The sequence below is a fragment of the Microcaecilia unicolor genome, chromosome 4 (genome assembly GCF_901765095.1).
Source record: "Microcaecilia unicolor chromosome 4, aMicUni1.1, whole genome shotgun sequence".
NCBI classification, from domain to species: domain Eukaryota; kingdom Metazoa; phylum Chordata; class Amphibia; order Gymnophiona; family Siphonopidae; genus Microcaecilia; species Microcaecilia unicolor.
In genome coordinates, this window is record NC_044034.1 from 166,144,656 (window position 1) to 166,168,027 (window position 23,372).

The following is a 23,372-nucleotide window of genomic DNA, read 5'->3' on the forward strand; positions in this document are numbered from 1 at the left end:
CACCAGCTCCTCTCACAGCATGTTCCGGAACCACTCAAAGGTGAACATCAGCAAAGGCACAGGAGTTGGGGAAAAGACAATCTGAGAAGTTGTTGGTGACGAACCAGTGGTGGGGACAAGGCTGCTTAATGACTTGTACACTGGCACCGATGTTCCAGTGCACCTAGCACAGTGCGTTGAGAAAGAATAGTGCTTATGCTGCCTGGACTTCCCCAATGCATAGAGCCTCAATCCCCATGTTGATGAGGACAACACTGAACTGCGACCTCGGTGTCATGTCCAATGCTGACCGGTCCCAGGGCCTGCTATCAGTGCCCAGTGTGGAAACAGGTGGAAACCCACTAGATGCCAGTGCACTCTCAGTGGATACTGAAGTCTGAGCAGCCATGAAGGTCGATGCCACTGGTGCTGGTCTATGTTCTGAAAAGTTGCTCTCTGAGCCAGCTGGACCTGCTGGCGTTCTCACTTGCATTTTTAAACAGAGATCACTATCAATCAGAGGGGACATGATCTGTACCCAAGGCATCCGATGCACCAATTGTGTGGGTCCATGGCAGAAAACACACATCTATACTTGGTGCACCTCTTGAAGCCTCTGGGGGTCTTCTGAAACATCGAAAAAAAGAATCTCAGCCAAATTAACTCCTCAATCTTGAGCTCTCAAAAAGGGGCACATTCAAACTGAGGTTGGGGCTGTGGCCTGAACTGGACAGCCATACCCAAAAATAAAGGAAACTTAACAAGGGCTGAAAAATCTTACAAAAAATACATGGGGTTGGGAAAACCAAAAAAATGAGAAAATAACTAAAATAATAAAGAAACCTGCATGGGAAGGCACTCTTATCGAAAAGAAACACAGCATGAGGAGAGTACACATGAACGCATCCTCTCAGCTCCACAGAAAAAAACAATTCTAGACCTGTGCTCACGCAGGAAGGCGCATATGCAGCAGGACACTGCTAGAATTTTCTACTTCACTAGCTAGTCAGCATTTGCACCGGGCTCCGTTGGATAACGTCACTCAGCTGTGAGAATAAGAAGGCCTGCTTGTCCTCAGAGCAGTACTGCAGTTCCTTGTGACTCAAGGCAAGTCATTCCTCCATCGCCCCAAGTGTAAAATAAGTACCTGTATGTAATACGTAAACTACTTTGATTGTAAACAAAGAAAGACAGTATTAACAAATACCATCCCTTTCACTCCCCCCCTTTTTTTCTGGGAGGGGGGGGGGGTTGTTTACTCTTGATTTCTTGCTCTTAGTGCTAAGGTTTTTTTTTTTTCTTATGCCAAATATATGTTTTTGTTACTACCTGTTAAGAAGGATATTTTTTCTATCTTGCCTAATATTACATCATTTATTGAAAGGACTGAAAAATTAAGTATCATTCATGGTTTTAAACTTAATAAAGATAAAACAAAAGTATTATGGATTAGTCGGGTAGATGCACTTCCTGTTTCTAAACTTTTGATCGGAAATGGTTTACCTCTTGATGTCAAAAAAGTCTCGAAGGTATTGGAAGTTTATTTAGCTATTACTTTGTCTTTGGTTCCACAGATTAATTCTATGATGAAATCAGTTTTCTTTAAACTCCACCAATTGAGAACTATTTGGTCTATTCTGTCAGTGAAACACTTTGCAGTTTTGGTTCAGTTATTAATTCTGTCTCATTTAGATTATTGTAACAGTTTATACTGTTTTTCTTCATCTACCTTACTTTCTTGGTTACAGGTTTTGCAGAACACCACAGTGAAACTAATTTTCGAGAAAAAAATGCAGCTTTTGCTTTATTTCCTTTTATATGCCTCTTGAAATTTGGACTTCTTGGATTCAATACTGGTGGACTTGAGTGTTAAAACTTCATTGCCATGTTAGATTATAATGTATTATATTCTTTAAGTATTTTTCCTTTGGAAGTCTGTAATGCTTTTCTGTTTCAAGTGTTTAACCTTGAAAATTGAATATGGATGTAAATTGAAAAATATAATTAAAAAAATGCAATTTCACGTCTTCTGCATTCACATTGGCTTCCAGTGAATACTGGAATTTCCTTTAAACTGGAATGCTTGATTTATAAAGTATTTGACAGTTCTTGTCCCGAATATCTAGTGAGATTGCCTCCTTTTTCCTCTAGTTCAGGAATGACCCAACTTCATTAGTTGGAGTCAGATATAAGAAGTCATTAGAATTATCCTTTTCCATTAAGTTTTGGTGTTCCTTGCCTGTTTCTCTTAGAATAGCACCAACATATTTGAATTTTTGAAAAAATCTGAAGACTTATTTGTTTAAAAAATATTGTTAATTTTATTTTTCTTTATAATCTCTATTATTTTTGTAATCTGCTTTGAACCATTTGTTTGGGAGTTGGTGGGCTATAAGAATCAGGTCATATTATATATCATATAGTAGTTTTAGTCTGTCCATCACTTTGGTACTTTCATAGGAAAGATGGCATAGCAAGTTTATTAATTAACTAAACTATACTTATGGATTCAAAACCCTTCCTACAAAACATGGATGTTGCGAGGAAGAGACAACACAATTAACTATCATCACCTGCCAATAACTATAAACAGAAGGACGCTCACAGCCCAAACATAAGATGCACCCTTTGCTTCCCTCAGCTCCCCATGATAACCGATCTTATATAGCATTTCTCTGCCTGTCAGTGAATGGAGAGCCTACAAGATAAACCAACTTGAGAGAGTTCATCATTTTACTGTAGTATTCATTTTCAAGTAAAACTTTCAAACATATTGTCAGCTTTGTTTGTTGCTTACTTAAACATCTAGAGTAGGGTACTTTTACAACGTTTAGCAGAATGCCAAGCAGCCCATGTAGTTGCAAAGTACAAAATAACTTTACTATGCATACTTTGAAATTTCTCTTTGAAAATTAGCCACTGCAAAGTACTGTATATACATTAAATTCATCTGTATGCTTTGCACACTCTATATATGTGAATACTGAAAATAGCACAGTACTTTCAAAAGTGACAAGTATGCCAGTGGTTTTCTATCATGATGTAACTCCATCCCCAGGAAAGTCTATTTTTAACTCTGCTAAAATTACATGTGCCCAGGAAACCCACATATACTTTTAAGCAGGCAGAAAAAGGCAAATTTTCAGAAATACCAACTTCCATGAGTAAAATCATTATTTGCCTAGGTAAATGGCTTTGAAAATCACCTTCTTAAAATATTAAATATGAAGCAAAAATGTCAAAGGATGAAACTCAAGATGTCAAAAACCCTAGGTGGAAACTCTGGTCTCATTTAGCTTAAGCCAACCATTATGTCTCTTGTTCATGAAAATGTTTTGGTATTCCTTACCTCCTTAGCGAGTCTTCATCTGCACTCTCTTCAGGCATTTCCTGGTTTAAGGCCTCCTGTGATACAGCAGTTCCAGGTCTGCTGGGGGCCACTGGGGTATAAACTCTCTCCCAGTGCCCTGTCTCTTGATTATACACCACTCCTACTGTCCTCTCCTCTGGTGCACTGGATGAGCTTCCCAGGTCCAGTTGGCTAGAGGCAGAAGCTCTGACCTCTGGCCTTTCCACAGCAGTTGGCATCTGCTCACTGCTGGGTGGTAAGTTCTCAAAGGAGGTCGGTGGCTGCCATGAGGATCTGCCCGGGCTCTCCCCACCAGAATAGCTGGGTGTAGTCCTTTCCCAACGTAATGTATCATTGTTAAATGTTAGCAGATTGTGACAAGCTCGGCAACGATTCAGATGTCCCCGGGATAAGTGTGAATTGTTTTCAGTGTTGGGTAGCACCGGCTGGCTGGAGGGACCTTGTCTCTCTGGTTCTATGTTATTGTTCAGCATCTCTTGAGCTTGCTGTGACTGGCCGCTTCCTCCACTTGTGCCCTGATCCAGCTCCTGAAGCCGGTCATACTCTAGGAAAAAACGCCTGAGATCACACTGCAGTTCAATTCTGACACTAGGTGGATTGGTTTCACTGGCTCCAGAGTTGCTACCACTCTCTGCTTCAGGAACCAGACCAGAGTTCGGAAAGCTCCTCCCTTCAGCAGCTGAAGTGTAAACAGAACTATGAGAACTACCTTCCTGCTGTCTCAGAACAGACAATAAACTCACAGATGAGGCACTGGTTCTAGGAGGAGGCATGGCTTCCAGCTCTGATCTAGTGCCCATATTCAATACTGTTCTAGTCCACTCTGAGCCAGCCATATCCCCAACAGACTGGTGATACCTGGATGGGTAGCTGGACAGGGAGCCATTAAGTGATCTTCGAGTTGGTCCTAAACTCAAATTCCGGAGGGTATTGCCAGCAGTACTGCTGTGTACCGTGCTAAAAGCTGATGGTCGGTTGAGCAGCCCAGGATCTGGCTGCCCTGAGGCCTGCTCTGTGGGATGGGGTGGCTCAGTTTGCACAGAGGAAAAGGAAGTTGTAGTTGCTCCTGAAGACGTGGAAGGGATGCCTTCCTGCTGTGCAAAGAGGGAGGAAGAGACCCTTGCACTAGAGCAGCGGCTGCAGAGGCAGAGCATTCCTAGATGCTGGCAGCATGGAGTTGGGTAGTTGAGGCGCTCCCGGATTCGGGTGTATATCAGTCGCTGATTGTTGTCATTGGCCAGAGGAAGAGGAGGTGGTAATGGTGGAGGAGGTGGCGGAGGTGGGGGAGATGGGTTGGCAGAATCCTGGGCTGGATTTTGCTCCCCAGCTTGTGTGCCAGAGGTGCGTGAAGACAGCATGTGCAGAAAGTTGTGGAGAAGAGGTGTGCGCCGGACTGGTTGTGACTGTACCATAGATCGTTGACGGTAGTGGGGCATCTCTGCACTGTCCAAGGGCATCTCAGCCTCTTCATCACTCTACCAAGAAAGGAAATTACCAATCAGAACAAAGATGCAAAACTGTGAGAAGGCATTGAAGACCACAGTAAGAACAGAGAATAAAAACGTCAGTGCAAAGATGACCAGGAGCAAGAATAGGGGACACTCCACCACACCTCAGGCCATCATTAATCTCATCTTTATTCCTACCCGCATTCCAAGGTCAGGCATACACATTCTCCCCAAACAATTCAAGCCAAGTGAAAGTCCTAGACAGGGCAATGGGGGATCTTGATTCTAAGGTTGGAAACTTGCTAGCTTCCCAAATTATCCGCATGACAGTGTGCAGCACTGCCACTGAGCCACCAAGATGGCCCTCTTCATTAGACTTTCTATTTTTGATCATTTTTAAACCAACAGTTTCCTTCTACTTCTAGCTCAATCCGAATCAGGCCTGGAAAATGGCACCATGAGCCTTCATTCAAAAATAACCAGGGATTTTATATCTCTTCCCAACTTTCATCCAGTCAGTGCACAGACAGTCTTCAGTAAGGGGCTACACATTGGGGTCCCTCTCTAAATTCAGCCATTAGGTGTTGCCATAAACACTGCCCCCGAAGCATCCCTCCACCCTAGTCAATCAAGGGAAGGAAGACCAGAGCTGGGAATCAAATCCAGGTCCCTTTGTATGGTAGGGCATGGCCTCCATTTCTGACATGACAGCTCCTCTTTAAATATAAATATTAGGATACTGCTGTGCTGCTTCTCATCATATTCATACACAGATATCACACCGATACCTGGAATTATGTAAAAACAAGAAATAGGGCTACATTTAAAAGCTATATGAATAACAGGAAACCACAAAAAATATATCTAGGAAGAAAACAGAGGAAGAGAGAAACCAAGCAGGCAGATGGGATATTTTCAAGCATCTAGTTGAAAGCAGTTTTAATTTACTGCATTTCTAGAATGCCACAGATCCATCACTTTATATACCCTCATCCTGCATGATCTTCTGTTTCCTCACTATCCCAGTCTGGTTTTTATTTTACTGACTGATCGCATTCCTAAGCTCGGAAGTTGTCCTGGATCATACCCACCATTGCTTCACGCCAGCCACAGGACAATCTCTGACTCCAAGATAAAGACTTACCTGCTGACTGGAAGGATTAACAATGGCTGTAAGCAAATAGTGTCCAAGGGGATCAAACCGCACCAACCTGTAGCAGCAAAACACAAAGTAAGAGAGGTCACGTTATTAGGCAAGTGTATGGGAAGGCAGCCTGTGCAAGGTCTCTTAACACACTTACCGGACTCGCTCCATCTCACTTGCTGTCTTCACGACAGCAAAAGGTTCTCTCCGGCTCCAATCCCAGAAATGGATCTCATTGGCAGTAGCAATCAGTAGAAGTTGTGCCGTAGGGTGAAAGGCCAGGGATGCGATGGCATTGTTGCTATCAGTAAACCAGCTCTCACTACCCCCCTGGGCCAGAAACACAGAAAATGGAGTACGCTATATGACTACAGTGGTCAGCATCCTTATACTAGCAGTCTGTCTCACTGATGCAGCGTAACCATGTATTGCCAATATATGGCTACCATGCTTCTGAGAGTTTCCCCCTCTACATAATTCCCCAATTTGTCTGTGAAGGCCTGAGGTATCTCCTTTTGCAAGCTTAGCTATTCCCTTTATCTGCATAGGCCAAAGCCCATTTCTTTTGTATAGACTATATTTCATCATTTGTGTAAACTGGAAAAAAATACAAGTCTAAGAACTTATAATTTGCAAGATTACCCCCCCCCCCAAAGGAACCACGTATTGCAAAGTATCCAAACATATACATATAAAGGCTTTGCTATAAAACAGAAAAAGTAAAAATCAATGAGAAATGCAACAAAGATTGTGACTCACATGTAAATCCCAGATTCGAACTTCTCCATCCAAGCACCCAGAGGCAATGAGCCCTGGGATGGTCGGATGAAAGGTTACACACCAGGGTGTACGACGATGCCCAACCAAAGAATGGACACACCTTCCTGTCTTCACTTCTGTGATGTAGATGTTGTGATTCACATGGGTGGAGGCCAGAAGAGTCCTGAGAGAAGGAAATAGAGTTTGAGATAGAAGAAGAGAAAGAGAACACAAGGAAAAAAAGGGTCTGGAAGGGAATAGGGATAAAAGAAGGGAGGGGAGAGGTAGGGCCTGTGACTAGGTCACAGTGGAGGTCCAGAGGGAGAAGCAGCGGCCCTGTCAGGACCCCATTTGGAGTCCTAACTCACAGTTTGGGAAACACTGGTCTAAGCAGTAATTTGAAGACAAAGAAAGATAATATTACAGTAATTAATATAGGACAAAAATAGTGGCCTGTACCACTTGTCGTAAATCTGACAAAGAAGGAAAGGTTTTATCTGCTTAATCAACCATAAACTGCAATACACCCTTTCCACCACAGCATCACTTTATAATTGAAAACAGATGTAGAATGTACTCGAGCAGCTTTGTGCGAGACAAGAAAAAAAGGGTCTAAGGTCAGAAACAGCAAACCACTTCCTACATCTACATAAAATTATAAGACTTTCTGGAGTTTCTCCTACAAGATATTATGAAGCAGATTATGTAAACAGGACATCACTGTCTCAATATCCAGTCCTTGAAGAGTAAGAGCCTAATGTTGGATTGTAACAGAGTTCCTTTACTGCATGCAATTAAGAGTGAGGAAGACCCCAACTGGATTGGGTCCCCAAAAGAAACTTCCAGAAGAGAAGGAACCAGATTTGATTTGGCCAATAAGGAGCTATGGGTATTATAGTTACCTGATTTCTTCCAAGTTTTAGAATAGTTTTTGCTATTAAAGGAATCAAAGGATACAATAGAGAAGACCCTCTCTCTAGTTTAGAAAGAAGGCATCTGAAGCTAGTTTGTGGTATCACTATCCTCAGAGAGAAATGAGGAACTTTCTTGTTCAGAAGGGATGCAAACAGATCAAGCACGGTTGTTCCCCCTCACTAAGGGGCCAATGCAGAAAGCCAACACAAGCAGAAGTATGCGGTTACTACAATGTGGGTGCACAATACACAAAGGGGTTCAGCACAGAAGTTAATTTGCTTGGTACACTCAGGCACACAGTTTATTAAAATGAATGGTAAGGCCATTAGGTATTCCTACACAAGGTACAAAAGTAAACAGGGGATTTTAACACATGCACACTGCGAGAAATTCACTGCTAGGTCCAAGGCACCAGGGAAGGGTTAATTGAGATGACAATGCCAATTTTGAGGATTTACAGCCATTTTGTTTTTTTAATCTTTGCAACCATAACTAGTATCTGCAACTTAAAAAAACAAAAAAGTACCACAACATACCTGTGCATGAACCAGAATGTTCTTCTGCACATAAATATAGACTCAAAAAATGTTATGCATAAAACTATGGTGTAGAATCCACAATGAAATAGACTCGTACTAAAGAGCAAATATATACAGTGATGCAGGAAGGAGGAAACAGAGAAATGAGAGAAAAAAAGCAGGAGACAGAGCTTACAGAAGAAAGAAGGAGGAAGAGACAGAGGGGAAGATAAAGAGGAAAAAGGAGGGAGCTACAATAAGAAAGAAGATAAGAGTATGATATAGACAGAGAAGGGAGGGAAAGAAGTGGACGAGTCGCCCAATGGTTAAAAGCAGCGGGCTGAGAAATATCCACTGCACTCAAATGTAAATTTCCTTGACCTACTACCGAAAATGTGTCAGTTAAAAACCACAAATTCCTTTCCCTCTTAGACACTAGCTGTCTGTGTGACCAGCTTCACTTGGGGCAAATGCTACTCAACAGAAAGCAGTGGAGAACTGCACAAACAGTATAGGGATATGTTTATGAAAACATTTCCCACGCGTAAAAGAGCTTTTATATAATTAACACCAGAATGGCATTGATCGCAGGGGTGTCAGTCCCAAGCAATAACTGTGAATCATGTGAAGTGAGAGAAGATCTTCAACTACCAAGAAATGCAGTCCAACACTAAAAACATGGGGCAAAAAGATACAGAGACATTTTCCATTGGAAATTCTTTTTAATCAAGCTAGTGGCACCTAAAACAAGCCCACCTTGATAAGTCGCCTATACATGTTACATCTTATGAACTTCAGAGAGAAGCTCTCGTTGGCACAATGCAAGTACTACGGTGAGCGTTAGTAGTAAATCTGAGAGACTGAGATCATTCCTCCACATACCCTGGCTTAGGAGTGAGATTCATCACTGTCACGATATTTGCAAAGCTAATCCATGTGGAGACAACTGTCACAAAAAGAATATAGAACTTTTCCTCACTAGGATGCCCGCTGACATCATGCTCCTCCTGCCACTCACATCTCCACACCAAGACATAAACCAATCTGCAAAAACCAGGATGAATACTATTCAAACTTGGGTCTTGACAAATAATCTAAAACTGAATGCACAAAAGACTAAGGGGTCCTTTTGCCAAACGGCAGGGGCCATTTTTCCCGCTCGCCAGGGCCTTTTTTGCTGTAGCAGGTAAAAAGACCCCAAGCACACATGGCCATGTGGTAAGAGAACTCTTACCACATGGCCATGCGACAGGGAGCCCTTACCACCACCCACTGAAGTGGTGATAACAGCTCCTGCGCTAACCCAGCGGTAAGTGGGCAGGGCGTGGCGATGTCTGATTACCACCGGGTTATCACTGCGCAAGCCATTTCGGGGGGTTTTCTTTTTCCCCCATAAATGGCATGCTTGGGGAGGTACTACCACCGGCAGCTGCATCGAGCTGGCAGTAGTCCCGAAAGAGCAAGCGGTAAGCCCAATGCCCAACTTCAATAACACTATCCAAAAATAGAACCTTCGCAATCAAATCAGAAGCAAACGTGCTGGGTGTCATTCTCGACTCATCCCTAACATGCTCCTTCCACACCAACCAACTATGGAAGAAAACACCGTTTAAAATGAGACAACTATGTACAGTCAGGTCATTCTTAAGCCTTTGTTCTATTGGTCCAGATGCTGATTTTACCTCATCTGGACTACTACAATGTCTTATTCGGCGGAAGCAAGACTCAATATCTGAAGAAAATGATGATCATACAGAACACAACGGCTAGACTAATCTTCAAAAATAGATACACTAACGCTTCACCATATCTGGCCAAACTACATTGGTTGCCTATAGCAGGAAGAATGAAGTTTAAGTCCGCCTATCTAGTTTTTCAAATACTGTATGTGATCACATCTGAACTTTTGATTAATAACTCATCTATGTTCATCATTCACTCCAACAGACTCAAAGAACAACTGAGTTTAGCACCACTATTCATCCGGAGAATCCAATTTCAGAAGATCTTTAGATCACTCTTCCCAGTATCAGGAATCTCCTTATGGAACTCACTCCCACTCACCATCAGAGCTGAGACTAATTACTTCAACTTCCGAAAGAGATTAAAAACCTCTCTCTTCCAAAAGACTACTACTTAATAAAATACTTCCTCCCCCCCCCCCCCCAAAGACTCTACCACACAACCACCACTTCTTCTATATGCTCCTTAACTGACCCAGAAACATCAAATGAAACACCCCTACTACCCTGATACCCCATAGTACTATACAAGATTGTAATCTACAATTAGGACTACGCAACTATACCCAATCAATGTTCTACCCATAACACTGTATCCAACATAAGCCCCATCGATGATATAACCCTCATTAAACTGGAGCTGTAAACTGCACTGATGATGTAAACCACACTGAACGCCGAATAGGGGATATGGTAAAATGAGGTCTTACCTAATAATTTTCTTTCCTTTAACCGCAGCAAATGAATCCAGTAACTGGTGGATTGTGTCCATCTACCAGCAGGTGGCGATAGAGATAAACTGAAGTGAGTCATACTGGATGACCAGCCCCTTCAGTAGCCAGTATATGTCTCATCACAAAGCATGAAAGAACAAACAGAAAACCAAAACCTTCCTCACCAACAGTGCACCAAGAACAGGCACAAGAAAACAACAAACCTTAACCGAGGGCGGACTGACAACACAGCCACACCGCAACAACAATCTGTTCCATTGAGCACACACTCCACTTTTCTGTTAAATATTCTTTAGAACAACATAGACAGTCCAGGAACAGAACAAACCAAAGACATGCTGCGCAAGAAAAAAAAAGAAGGGAGGGATCCTGGATTCATCAGCTGTGGCTAAAGGAAAGAAAATTATCATCATCAGGTAAGACTTAATTTTACGTTCCTTAGCACATGCAGCAGATGAATTCAGTTACATTGGAGCAAAAAAATGGAAGCCAAGGTGTCTTCATGGGATTTTTTTGGCTGCCCCAAAATTTAAGAGCCCACTTAACAGCTTAACTTTAAAGCTGTGGGAGGAGGCCAGAACAGATGTACTGGCAGGAAAGAGGTATTTGGGATACATGGCAATAAGATACAATTCAGAATTTTCCTTGGGCCAAAACTATATGGGTTATAAAAAAAAAAAAAAAAGAGAGGAACCGGGCTTACGTAGGCTGGGCTGGTTAATTCAGCCAGACACAAAAATGCAACCGCTTGAGGAGATTTAAGAACACTATGAAGCAAATAACACTGAATTTACACATTACTTCCAACTCAAGACACTTTATTCAGCAAAAGTGGTCCTAACCAACCTGACGGCAGATTTAAGAAATTCTAAAATTTCTGAAGTTGTTCGCAGAGCCCCTGAATAGTTCCACTCCAGTCTATCCAAATCTATTCAGCCTCAATCAGGGCACAGACTATAGAAGTCTGCCCAGCACTGGCTTTTCTACCTAATCTCCACTAAACTTCTTTGGATCCGATCATTCTAAACAGGATTCCTTTGTGTTTGTCCCATGCATTTTTGAATTCCGTTATTGTTTTCATCTCTACCACCTCCCGCAGGAGGATATTCCTAAGTGGAAAAAAAAATACTTCCTGACATTATTCCTGAGTCGGTTCCATTTTAACCTCAGTTCATGCCCTCTGGTTCTATTACTTTCCAGCCTCTGGAAAAGGTTTGTTTGCGGATTAGACAAACCTGTTCAGAAAGGCATATCCCACCGACCCAACATAAGAACCTTAGTACCTGCAACACAAAAAACCAAAGATCGTAATGGACACACCCCAACTCTCCCTCTCTAATGTTCCCCCAATGTATCTACCATACACGAACCTTATTCTACCACTATTACACCTTGTATTTGTTCATACCGGAACTGGCGAACGCCGTTTCGGTACTATGTAAGCCACATTGAGCCTGCAAATAGGTGGGAAAATATGGGATACAAATGTAACAAATAAATAAAATGTACCAAAGCAATCTCTAACAAAGGAGGGAAACCGCCCCCCCCCCCCCCCGCATTAACACCGCCGCTCCAAAAGACGCATCAGATCTAGCTGCCACATCCACTCTATAAGGCCGAGAACAAAGAATGCAACAAACGCCAAACAGCCGCCGGACAGATTTCATCCAGAGACATCACCAATGTCTCTGCCGAAGAAGCAGGCTGAGCCCGATTAGAGTGGGCTTGCAACTCCACAGGAGTTACCCAAACAGCCAACACATACGCCGAAGAAATCGCATCCTTAATCTACTGGGCAATAGTAGCCTTTGAAGCAGCATCACCCCACCAAGAACCAAAGAGAAGAACAAACAAGTGATCTGACCATCAAAACTCATTGGATATCTGAAGGTATCGGAGCAGAATGCACCGGACATCCAAGAATCGAAGCATCCTAAATTCTGCAGGGAAATCCTCTCCCCGAAAAAAAGAAACATGGGCTGATCGATAAACGCTGAGATAAGAAACACGGAGACAAACTCCAGCAAAAAGGAAGGAACCATCTGCAGAGCGATTCTACAATCGGAAAACTGCAGGAACAGATCGCAACAAGACAGCACCTATAATTCCAAGACTCTTCTTGCAGAGGTCATAGCCACTAAAAATACCGCCTTCAAGATCAGATCTCTTTCTCCGAAGCCTTTCACAAGGGCTCAAAAGGCATGCCAGGCAAAGCCATAAGGACCAAATTCAAGTTCCAGATCATGCAAGGCTAGTATAGTGGAGGACGAAGCCGTAGCATTCCCTGCAAAGAAACGAACCACGTCCGGGTGAGCGACCAGAGAAGAACCCGACCCCAGAAAGAGCCCAAAGTCGCCACTCGCACCCGCAGGGAATTATAAGCCAGCCCCTTCTGCAACCCATCCTGCAAAAAAAAGCCAAGAGCTGAGCCATCAACGCTTTGAACAGAGACCAAGCGCGATCCTCGCACCACGCCACAAACAGATGCCATACTCGGGCATAGGCCGCCAAAGTAGATCTCTTTCAAGCCTGCAACAAGGTAGCAATAAGCTCATTCAAATAGCCTTTATTTGTCAGACGTGACCACTCAAGAACCAGGACGCAAGACCAAAGCGGAAAGGATCCTCCATTTAAATTGGCCCCTGATACAGAAGGCCGGGGTATACTGGAAGCCAAAGTAGCAGCTCCACGAGGAGACGAACCACATCCCCATACCATGGGCGCCGTGGCCAATCTGGGGCTACCAGGATGACCTGCCCTCGGTGTCGCCCTATCCGGAGCAGCACCCTGCCTATCAACAGCCATCGAGGGAACATGTAGAGAAGGACTGACTCCAGCTACAGCCAGAGTAGCGTGTCCAGACCTGCGGACTCGGCTTCTTCTGCTGAACAAGAATGATAACCTTGGCACTGACCCAGGTCGCCATCAGGTCCATCTCCGGAATGCTCCACATTTGGCAAATGAAGTGAAAGGCGTCCTCAGATAACGCCCACTCTGCCAGATCCAGGAGATGCCAACTGAGAAAATCTGCCTGCACATTGCATTGCCACACAACGTGAGCTGCTGAGAGACACTGCAAATGGGCTTCCGCCCACTCCAAGAGGTGGGCTGCCTCAACCGACAGAGCCCTGCACTGTGTGGCCCCCAGCGAATGATGTAAGCCACCGCCGCCATGCTGTCCAAAAAAACTCGGACCACCTTGTCTGCCAGCAGAGCCTGAAACTCTCGTAAGACACACATCACCACCCACAGTTCCAGCCGACTGATCAGTCAAGTCGCCTCCAGCGCAGTCCAAGTCCCCTATGCATACAGATGGAGACAATGAGCACCCCAACCAGAAAGGCTGGCATCCGTCATCACGACTACCCACTGCGGAAACGTTGGCAACCCCTTCATTAAATTGTGGTCATGGAGCTACCATGTCATACTGTGGCAGGCCTGAGGGAGCCACAGAACTGGAGCAGATAGTCGAGAAACCAGTGACCACCAACTCAGGAGTGACAGCTATAAAGGCTGCATGTGGGCCCATGGCACCATCTCGAGAGTGGCCGCCATGGAACCCAACACCTGCACATAGTCTCAGACAAGGAATATGCAAGGATCGACGAGCAGAGAAGATTGCAAATCTGAGAGTGTAGCTTGATCCTCCTGTCCTCTGGCAAAAATATGCAGCCCCGAGCCGTGTTGAAGCGAGCCCCAAGAAAATCCAGGATTTGAGATGGAACCAGATGACTCTTGGGATGGTTGATAACCCAGCGTAAGGACTGTAACCGAGCTATAACTTGATCGGTAGCCTATCGATTCTCCTGGAAGGAGTCCGCTCGAATCAGACAGTTATCCAGGTAAGTATGAACTCTAATTCCCTTCCATCTGAGAGCTGCTGCACGACCACCATGACCTTCGAAAAGGTACGTGGGGCCGTAGCTAGGACAAAAGGGAGAGCTCAAAACTGAAAATGGCGTCCTAGAAAGGCAAAATGCAGGAAACGCCGATGCGGAGCCCAAATGGGAATATGTAGCTTGGCCTCCTTGAGGTCCAGCACCATTAGAAATTTTCCCAGCTGAACCGCTGCCACCACCGAGCGAAGCGTTTCCATGTGAAAGTGTCAAACTAGTAGGGACTGATTGACCTTGCAAAGGTTGAGAATAGAACGAAAGGATCCTCCTTTTCGGGGAACCACAAAATAAATGGAATAACGTCCCATGAGAACTGCTGAGGGAGGAACCAGCACCACAGCCCCTAGGTACAACAGGGAACGCAGAGTGGCTTCAACCGCTGCCGGCTTGGTGACAGTTATGCACCAAGACTCCAAAAATGCCTCGCCAACAGGCGCAGCAAATTCAAGCCTGTAACTGTCTCTGACGATATCCAAGACCCATCGGTCTAAAGTAACCTTGGCCCACTCTTTGCAGAAAAGGGTCCGCTGACCCCGTATTCTCTGGGATGAAAAATGAACCAGTGCCCCATCACTGGGAAGAAAGTCCAAGGGCTCCTGGACTAGCTGTGGTAGCAGCCGGTTTCCGGTCCCCCAAAAGCAAGACCATTGCTGAAATCTAGGGCACTGAAAAGAAGTCACAGGGCGACCCGGGTGATTCCAGAGAGCCTCCCGAAGATGAGGCTGGGAGGTCCCGGCCTGAGGGGCGGACCTGGATCTATCCTCCGGAAGACATTGCTCCTTAAGTCCTGCAAATCCTTCACAATCTTCTCCAGGTCTTCACCAAATAGGAGCTTACCCCCGAAAGGGTAATCCAGTGAGGCGCTGCTGCAAGGCCAAATCTGCCGCCCAATGGCGAAGCCACAACTATCATTGAGAGAACGCCGCGAAAGCCATCTGCTTGGCTAAAGTACGGACAAGATCATAAAGGGAATCAGCCAAATAGCCCAACCCTGATTCCAGTCGAGATCCTACGGAACCCAAGGCTGAAGCCTAATCCACATCCTGCTCCAATGCCTGCTGGAACTAGCTAAGGAACGCCCTTGCCATGTATGAACTACAAAGAGAGGCCTGGAGGGCCAATGCCAAGACCTCAAAAGCTCATTTCAAGGAAGCCTCCAGACACCTGTGCTGCATATCCTTGAGAGCTACACCACCCTCCACAGGGAGAGTAGTCTTCTTGGTAACCGCCGTCACCAGCACAGTAGGAAGAACAAACCTTTTGGTCTGATCAGCAATGACAGGGTAAAGACGGGTCATACCCTTCGCACCCCAAAGACCCCCATCAGGGTCTGACCACTGAGCTGTAATGAGCTCCTGAATGGCTTGATGCACAGGGAATGCCTTCGCAGGCTTCCTGGTGCTGGCCATTTTAGGATTGACTGCAGCAGACGTAGCTGCCTCAGGGTCAGCGACGTTCAAGGTCACCAAAACGTTGGCGATCAAGGAAGGCAACTCATCTTTATGGAAAACGTGAACAGCAATGGGATCATCAGGTTCCTCCTGAAATAATTCATCCTCCTCCAATTCTTCAAGACATGAAGGGCAGAGAGAATCCCCAGGACAGCAATAGAAGGCGGGTGGGTAAAAGGAGCCAACGACCCCACCTCAGACTCCATGTCCACCCGCCTTTTCTGAGCTCCAGAGGCTCCTGAGAAGGAGATCCCAAATCCTGAAAGGAGCACCCTATGGTGGAGGAATCAGTCAGGAGCTCAACTGAGGCAGGGTCTGCTTTAATAAGTAGGCCTGATGTAACAGCAGGATAAATTCAGGAGAAAATCCCTCCCCTGCCCCACCAGTTCTATTAGAAGGGCCAGAGGCAAGTGCGAGGGAAGAAAGAGGAGCTTCAGGCGAACAGAAGACCAAATTAGCAGAACCGCACAAAGGATCAGACACCGCAGTCAGCTGATCGACAGGAATCACAACAGGGCCTGCAGGCAAAATGGTGTACCCGCCGGAAGGCTCAGTGTTGGAAACCAAGGAAACCCAAGTTGCAGCACTATCCTCTGCAACGGGCTCCGAGCAGCCCTCTAAGCAGATGCCCACTGTGGATCTCCTTTTCCCCGCAGTGGAAACATCGCTTTACAACTTCAGCCGCCATGCCGCTGACACACCTGGCGCGAACCACCACAAAGAAAAGCGAGGGAAAACAAAAATCAGGTACTAACAGCAACGTGGCTTAGGGCACGGCAGCACCACCCAGCGTAGTCCGGCAGCCACAGAGGCTCCGCGGGACAAGGGGAAACACCGTTCCAGTCCTTTCAGCAGCTGTTCGTCTGTGCCTTATCTGGATTTGTTTGCTTTGCTTTTTTTTAGGTTGGCGAGGAAGGCAATGGCACACAGGATCCAAGGCTAGAATATAGGGTAAGACAGGGTAAAGCAGGGACCCGACTGATCAAGTATGTTTCCAAAGAGAACCAACAAAGGCCAAACACCCTCAACTCTCAATTGGCCAGCAGCCCAGGAGGAGAATCCAGGAGCTGATGAGGAGTCATCCACCACCTACTAAAGGGGCTGGTCATCCAGTATCACTCACTTCAGTTTAAGTTATCTCTATCTCCACCTGCTGGTAGATGGACACAACCCACCAGTTACTGGATTCATCTGCTGCATGCGCTAAGGAATAGCGGTATATTAGATCTGAATTGAATTACTCCAGGAGTTAGGGGCATGCCCTATGCCAGGTGACAAATAAAGCACATCCTTTATTTGACCCATGTGTAGGCATGTTCTGGGGTAAAGATGGAGTGGACTGCATGTGGAATCATGTTTTGCACACAAGCATTTATTAGAGGTGTGTAGCCCAAAAATGTTCACTTTGTTCAGCTTCCCATTTTAAAAATTTTATTTTATGTAGGACATTAAAAACACAAATAATTTGAGGGGAATTCCTTTTGTTTTGGGCTAAAAATGAAGTTTCAAATAAATGCACATCCCTAGAGTGCCTTTGTAAAAGGACCCCTAAATGTTTGCTGCTTCTAACTAGCTGCAGTTTCAGCCAGCCCATCCTGGGTATTTTATAAGGGCATGTAGTCAGCTATGAGACGTATTTTCAAAGTACCGGTACTTTGACCTACAAAGTTACATAATAACCTATGGAAATTTGTAAGTCTAAGTGCTTTAACTATGTGTTTTTATAAATTAGCCTCAAAATAAGCCCTCCCACTTAGGCAGCTTCTGATAAAAAGATGCCTATAACATACACGGTGTCCAGAAAAAACGGGACCCCTTCCATGGTTTCAATATACTTTGCAGTTGTTTAAGCACTGAGTATGACCTTAGAAAATACATTAGTCCAATCTTAATTAGGAAACTCTCTTTGGAAACACTTTTTTGCTGCAGAAATTTAATTGCAACTTTATCTTCTTCACTAAATGCCATTTTGTTAAAATGGATCTTAATGGTCACTTTCTGAATGTCATTTTGAAAACAGAAGTCATCCAGTTTTTACAGCATCTTGCAGTAACACCTGTCAATAATATCAACTTTTTTTTTTTTTTTAAATAATAGTATATTTGTTTTGGGGTTATTTCTAAAAACGTTGGGGTCCCATTTTTTTCTGGACATTGTGTAGTCAGTGGCTTCACAATAACATAATTCCATGTTGATATACAAAAATAACGGAAATTCAATTTACCTGTCAGGACTGAATGCCAACAAAAATGTGGAACGAGGGCTGTCAGGCAATTCTACCTTCTGAAAAAGGCAAAGAGCAAAAAGGATGGCAATTAAGTTTATAACCATGCACAAATACTGAATTATTAGAAAAACATCCTTAGTAATCATTTGCCCAGCATTTGTAAAAAAAAAAAAAAAAGGCAGAGTACAATGAAAGACAATGATGAAATGGAAATCAAAATATTTTTGGGCTCCCAGGACCCCCCTCCCCCTCTAAATTATTAGAGTCCTTTTCATATTTTATGACATGCAGTGAAGGTGAATACCATTTGAGCCTCTTTGTGTTCTGGCAACATGCTGATTTTTGAGTGCATCTGACAGTGTGGATAGAGTATTTCAACTGCACGAAAATAAGCACCTGTATATAATATGTAAACTGCTTTTTATTGCAACCACGGAAAAACGGTATATCAAATCCCATCCCTTTTCCCCTTATACTCCTACTGAATGGCACTAAATACACGAGCTGGCATTTGTCTACAGCTATGGTGTAGTAGCCAAGATATGCAAACTGAAGCAAGTCTCTGCAGGATGTTCAGTGTACATAACACTCCCTGGAGAAAGATCAAAGTAAAACAGGAGAGTTAAGCACAGCAAAACAATAGTCAATTCCTTTTTCAGTCCTCCTGGTTCAGTGGACCAGAGGCTTATCAGCTGCTAAACTGTCACAGGCAGATGATCAAAAGTCCCGCGCTGTTCCAAACAGCGCTCTAAAATAGTGCTGGAACAGTGCGGGGCTTTACCACACCAATGATCAGAGATAATGCATGCAAATTTAAGCAGCGCAATTATCTCTGATCATGGTGTAGAAGTGCGGGCGAATTCCTCCCGCACTTGTTTGACAGGTCTGGGCTGTCAAAAGCCCAAACCTGTCAAACACAGGGGCTGGAGGTCCCTTTGACCACCAGGCCCTTTTGACTACCCCTGCCCCGAGCAACGGGGGCTGGAGGTCCAGCGGACCTCTGGTCCCGCCAACGATCCCATCCCCCCAGGTTCAGGGAGAGCTGGAGATCCAGTGGGTCTCCAGCCCCCCCCAAATCCCCAGAAAAATGACTCCCTGGTGGTCCAGTGGCCGCCGGTCAACCCCCTCCCCCCCCAAGCGAGCGACGGGGGGGGAGCTAGAGGTCCGGCGGACCTCCAGCCCACCCCAACTCCCCCCCTCCCAGCGTTCTCTGAAGAAATCCATGGTGGTCGAGTGAAGAAAGAACCCCATCACGACTCCCCTACCTTTTAGTTGGAGAAGGGAGGTAGCCTGCCTCCCTCCTCTTCCTTGGTTGACGACGCACAAAATGGCGGCGCCCAGCCCCGCCCAGTGCATTCTGGGATGCACTGGGCGGGGCTACAGACCATATAAGGGAGCCCGCCCAGAGCATCCCAGGATGCACTGGGCGCCGCCATTTTGTGCGTCGTCAACCAAGGAAGAGGAGGGAGGCAGGCTACCTGCCTCCTCCAACTAAATGGTAGGGGGGCCAGGAGGGGGTTCGTTTTTTGCTCGACCACCATGGATTTCTTCAGAGAACGCTGGGAGGGGGCAGTTGGGAAGGCCTGGAGGTCCGCCGGACCTCCAGCCCCTCCCCCCCCCGTCGCTCACTGGGGGAGGGGGGTTGACCGGTGGCCACTGGACCACCATGGATTTCTTCAGAGAACGCTGGGAGGGGGCAGTTGGGAAGGCCTGGAGGTCCGCCGGACCTCCAGCCCCCCCCCCCCCCCGTCACTCATAGGGGGGGGCGGGGAGGGGGTTGACCGGCGGCCACTGCACCACCAGGGAGTCATTTTTCTGGGGGTTTGGAGGGCTGGAGACCCACCGGATATCCAGCCCTCCCTGAACCTGGGGGGAGGGGTCGTCGGGGGGGGGGGACAGGAGGTCCACCGGACCCCCAGCCCCGTTGGCAGGTTTGCTTTGGGGGGGAACGGGGGACTACCAGCATGCAACTGTATGCTGGACAGGGCTCACCATTCCTCCCCAATGATCTGCAAACACTAACACCAGCTCGGAGCTGGCGTAGGATTTTCCGTGGCCAGCGACCCAAATTTTGGAACGCTGGCTGCTGATCATTGGCGATGAATGCGCTAAGCCCTGTTTAGCATGCATTTGCATGCTACCTGCGCAAAGAGCCCTCAAGCGCGTTGTTTCACGCGCTTGAGGGCTCTGATCATGCGGGGCTAGCAAACACCAGCGCTAGTATGGCGCTAACAGCCTCTAGCGCCGGCGTTTGCTTTTGATCATGAGGGTATCAGTGTACATTGTGGTTTGTGCTTTATGCAGTGTCTCCCCCTTCCCTCAACACACTTGAAAACTTCAAAATCGCTCAACTGGTGTAATGTCCTTAGGGGGACATCAAACATTTTCATTTTTCAAAGCTGGAGTGATTTAGAGAAGATGCAAAGTTAGCAGTTCTCGCATAAGAAATGCATGCAGTTTGTGTGTGTGTGTGTGCGCTCCTTATAACTTCCAAAAGAATGTATCTAGCTCTACCAAAATTTATATAGCGGTAACTCTTTGAAAACGTAGAAAAATCTGATGTTCTCCCAAAGTTTGTGAGCGATTCAAGGGGGCCACAGGATGGGGGTAAAGGGGGCATATTTTAAACTTTTTCAAAATGCACGGGGGATTAAAAGAAGGCCATTGAGAAAAACATCCTTTGTATCTGTCTCAGAGCGTGCACACCAATGTAACAATTATTTTCACAAGAATTTAGACTCTTTCTTCAAGGGTGTCTATGTCAAAACGTGCAAACCAAAGCAACAGAGGGGCCAGACTGCAGCAGAATGATTTCTAAAGACAAGGGGCTTGATATTCAAAACTGCATAAATGGCCAGAAGCTCCTGGCCATTTAAATCGCCCATCTGGAGGTAACTGGGAATTTTCAGCAGCACTTAACCAGATAGTACCGCTGAAAATACCCAGTTAGCACTCAAGCCAAAACCGGCTGTCCCGTTCCGGGCCCTTACCTGGCGGTCCGCGGGCCGGAGCGAGAGGCTGGGGCGCCCGTGGGATGCGGGGCGGCGGGGGAAGGCTGCCACGGGGATCGCCGCGACTGCAGGCTGCTCCGAGGCCGGCGATCCAGAAGAGCAAGCGCCGGCCTCGGAGAAGGAGATCCGCCGGCCAAGATGGCGGCGCCGGTGTCGTCGTCCTCCTCGCTACAGCGGGACCAGCGAGGAGGCTCCGCCCACTTGCGCCGGATTGGCGCATCCGCGTAGGAACTCCGCCCATCGGACGGGAGGACCAATCCGGGCCCCCGCTGCCGGCCTGGGCGAAGAGGATTGGTTCCAGCGGTTCCCCAGCCAGGACGAGCGGGGGATTTAAACGGGAACACGGAAGGGGTCCAGTGCTTCCGTTTTGTTGTTTGAAGCCACATTCCAAGCCTGTGTTTGTTCCTCGTGCCAGCTAGCCGTCCTGCTAGCTATTTCCAGTAAAGACTGTGTTTGTTCCTCGTGCCAGCTAGCCGTCCTGCTAGCTATTTCCAGTAAAGACTGTGTTTGTTCCTCGTGCCAGCTAGCCGTCCTGCTAGCTATTTCCAGTAAAGACTGTGTTTGTTCCTCGTGCCAGCTAGCCGTCCTGCTAGCTATTTCCAGTAAAGACTGTGTTTGTTCCTCGTGCCAGCTAGCCGTCCTGCTAGCTATTTCCAGTGATGACTGTGTTTGTTCCTCGGGCCAGCTAGCCGTCCTGCTAGCTATTTCCAGTGAGGACTGTGTTTGTTCCTCGTGTCAACTAGCCGTCCTGCTAGCTATTTCCAGTGATGACTGTGTTTGTTCCTCGTGCCAGCTAGCCATCCTGCTGGCTATTGCCAATAAAGACTGTGTCCGTTCCCCGTGCTCAGCTAGCCGCCCGGCTAAGCCACGCTCACCAAGGACTCTGTACCCACATCCAGCCAGGCCAGCCGTCACCCCGCGGTTCCAGCAGTCCTGCTGGCCGCCCGCAGCTGAGGGCTCAACCCTCGGTGAACGGCGGTCGCCGCGGGTGAAGATTCGGGGTGCTCGGTGATTTCCTGGCCCTAGTGGGGCTCGGGAAGACTCGAGAGCTCACCAATACCGGAGTGACATCAGAGCCGCGACAGAAAACGGAAGCCATGAGCTCGCCGACGCAACCTGATCTATGGGACCTGGCCAAGGTTCTCCAGCAGCAACAGGAACAGCTCAATGCCCTGTCTGGGGCGCTCCAGAATGTATGTTCTCAGCTTTCCACGCTTCAGGTACAGAACCAGGCCGCTGCGGTCCAAGGGGTCGCAGCGGCTCCCCGTATGGGAGGGTTCCGCGTGGGACCTCGGTTCCCTGAACCAGCACGATACGATGGGACCCCGGGAGGTTGTCGGGGGTTCCTCAACCAGTGTAACCTGGCCTTCCGGATGCAACCGGAGGCCTTTGCTTCGGACCACAGTAAGGTGGGCTACATTATGGGCCTTTGTGAAGGAAAAGCCCAGGACTGGGTGGCCCCCCTGAACGAACAACATGACCCCATTTTGGATGATTATAGCGAATTTCAGCGCCGGTTCCGGATGGTGTTCGACCTTCCGGGAAGACCTTCCTCCGTGGCATCGGAACTGCTCCGGATTCATCAGGGAGAAGGTACGGTGGCCGATTATGCCATCCGGTTCCGTACCTTAGCCACGGAGCTGCGTTGGAATCCGGAGTCCTTGATGGCCATTTTTATGGAGGGATTACAAGAACGAATCAAGGATGAATTGGCGGGACGGGAGATTCCCGGACAATTGGATGCCCTCATATCACTCTGTATACGGGTGGACACCCGATTCCAGGAGCGAGCCAGAGCCCGGGCGGAGCGGCAGAAGTGGGCACGAGGGACCTCCCGGACGAGCAAAGGGCCGTCCTCTCGCCAGGGGAACCGGGACACTACGGAGCCCGGGGAGGAGCCGATGGTGATGGGCCGGCAACAGTTGACTCCCGCCGAAAGACAGCAACGACAGTCAAACGGACTGTGCTTCTATTGTGGGAAGGCTGGGCATTTCCTCCGGACTTGTTCCATCCGGCCGGGAAATGCGCTCCCCAAGGCACCCTGAGGGGAGGGTTCTTGGGGCACTCCGCTCCCCTACCAGACACCCTGATCATCCTACCGGTGACCTTACGGTGGCAGGAGGCCACGGTTCAGACCCGAGCCCTGGTGGACTCGGGGTCAGGGGGCAATTTTATTGG

The 23,372-nt window shown here is 46.9% G+C and overlaps 1 protein-coding gene across 3 annotated transcripts in view; it reads right to left on the reverse strand.

Moving 5' to 3' along the window:
- AMBRA1 (autophagy and beclin 1 regulator 1) overlaps positions 1-23,372 on the reverse strand; it is a 285,612-nt gene that overhangs the window by 214,311 nt on the left and 47,929 nt on the right. For all 3 annotated transcript variants that reach the window (XM_030200863.1, XM_030200861.1, XM_030200862.1), the window contains 5 exons: positions 18,181-18,239; positions 6,701-6,884; positions 6,099-6,271; positions 5,942-6,008; positions 3,329-4,824 (listed from right to left, as the gene is read on the reverse strand). In XM_030200863.1, coding sequence (XP_030056723.1) covers positions 3,329-4,824; positions 5,942-6,008; positions 6,099-6,271; positions 6,701-6,884; positions 18,181-18,239 — 1,979 coding nt within the window. The remainder of the gene's footprint in view (positions 1-3,328; positions 4,825-5,941; positions 6,009-6,098; positions 6,272-6,700; positions 6,885-18,180; positions 18,240-23,372) is intronic.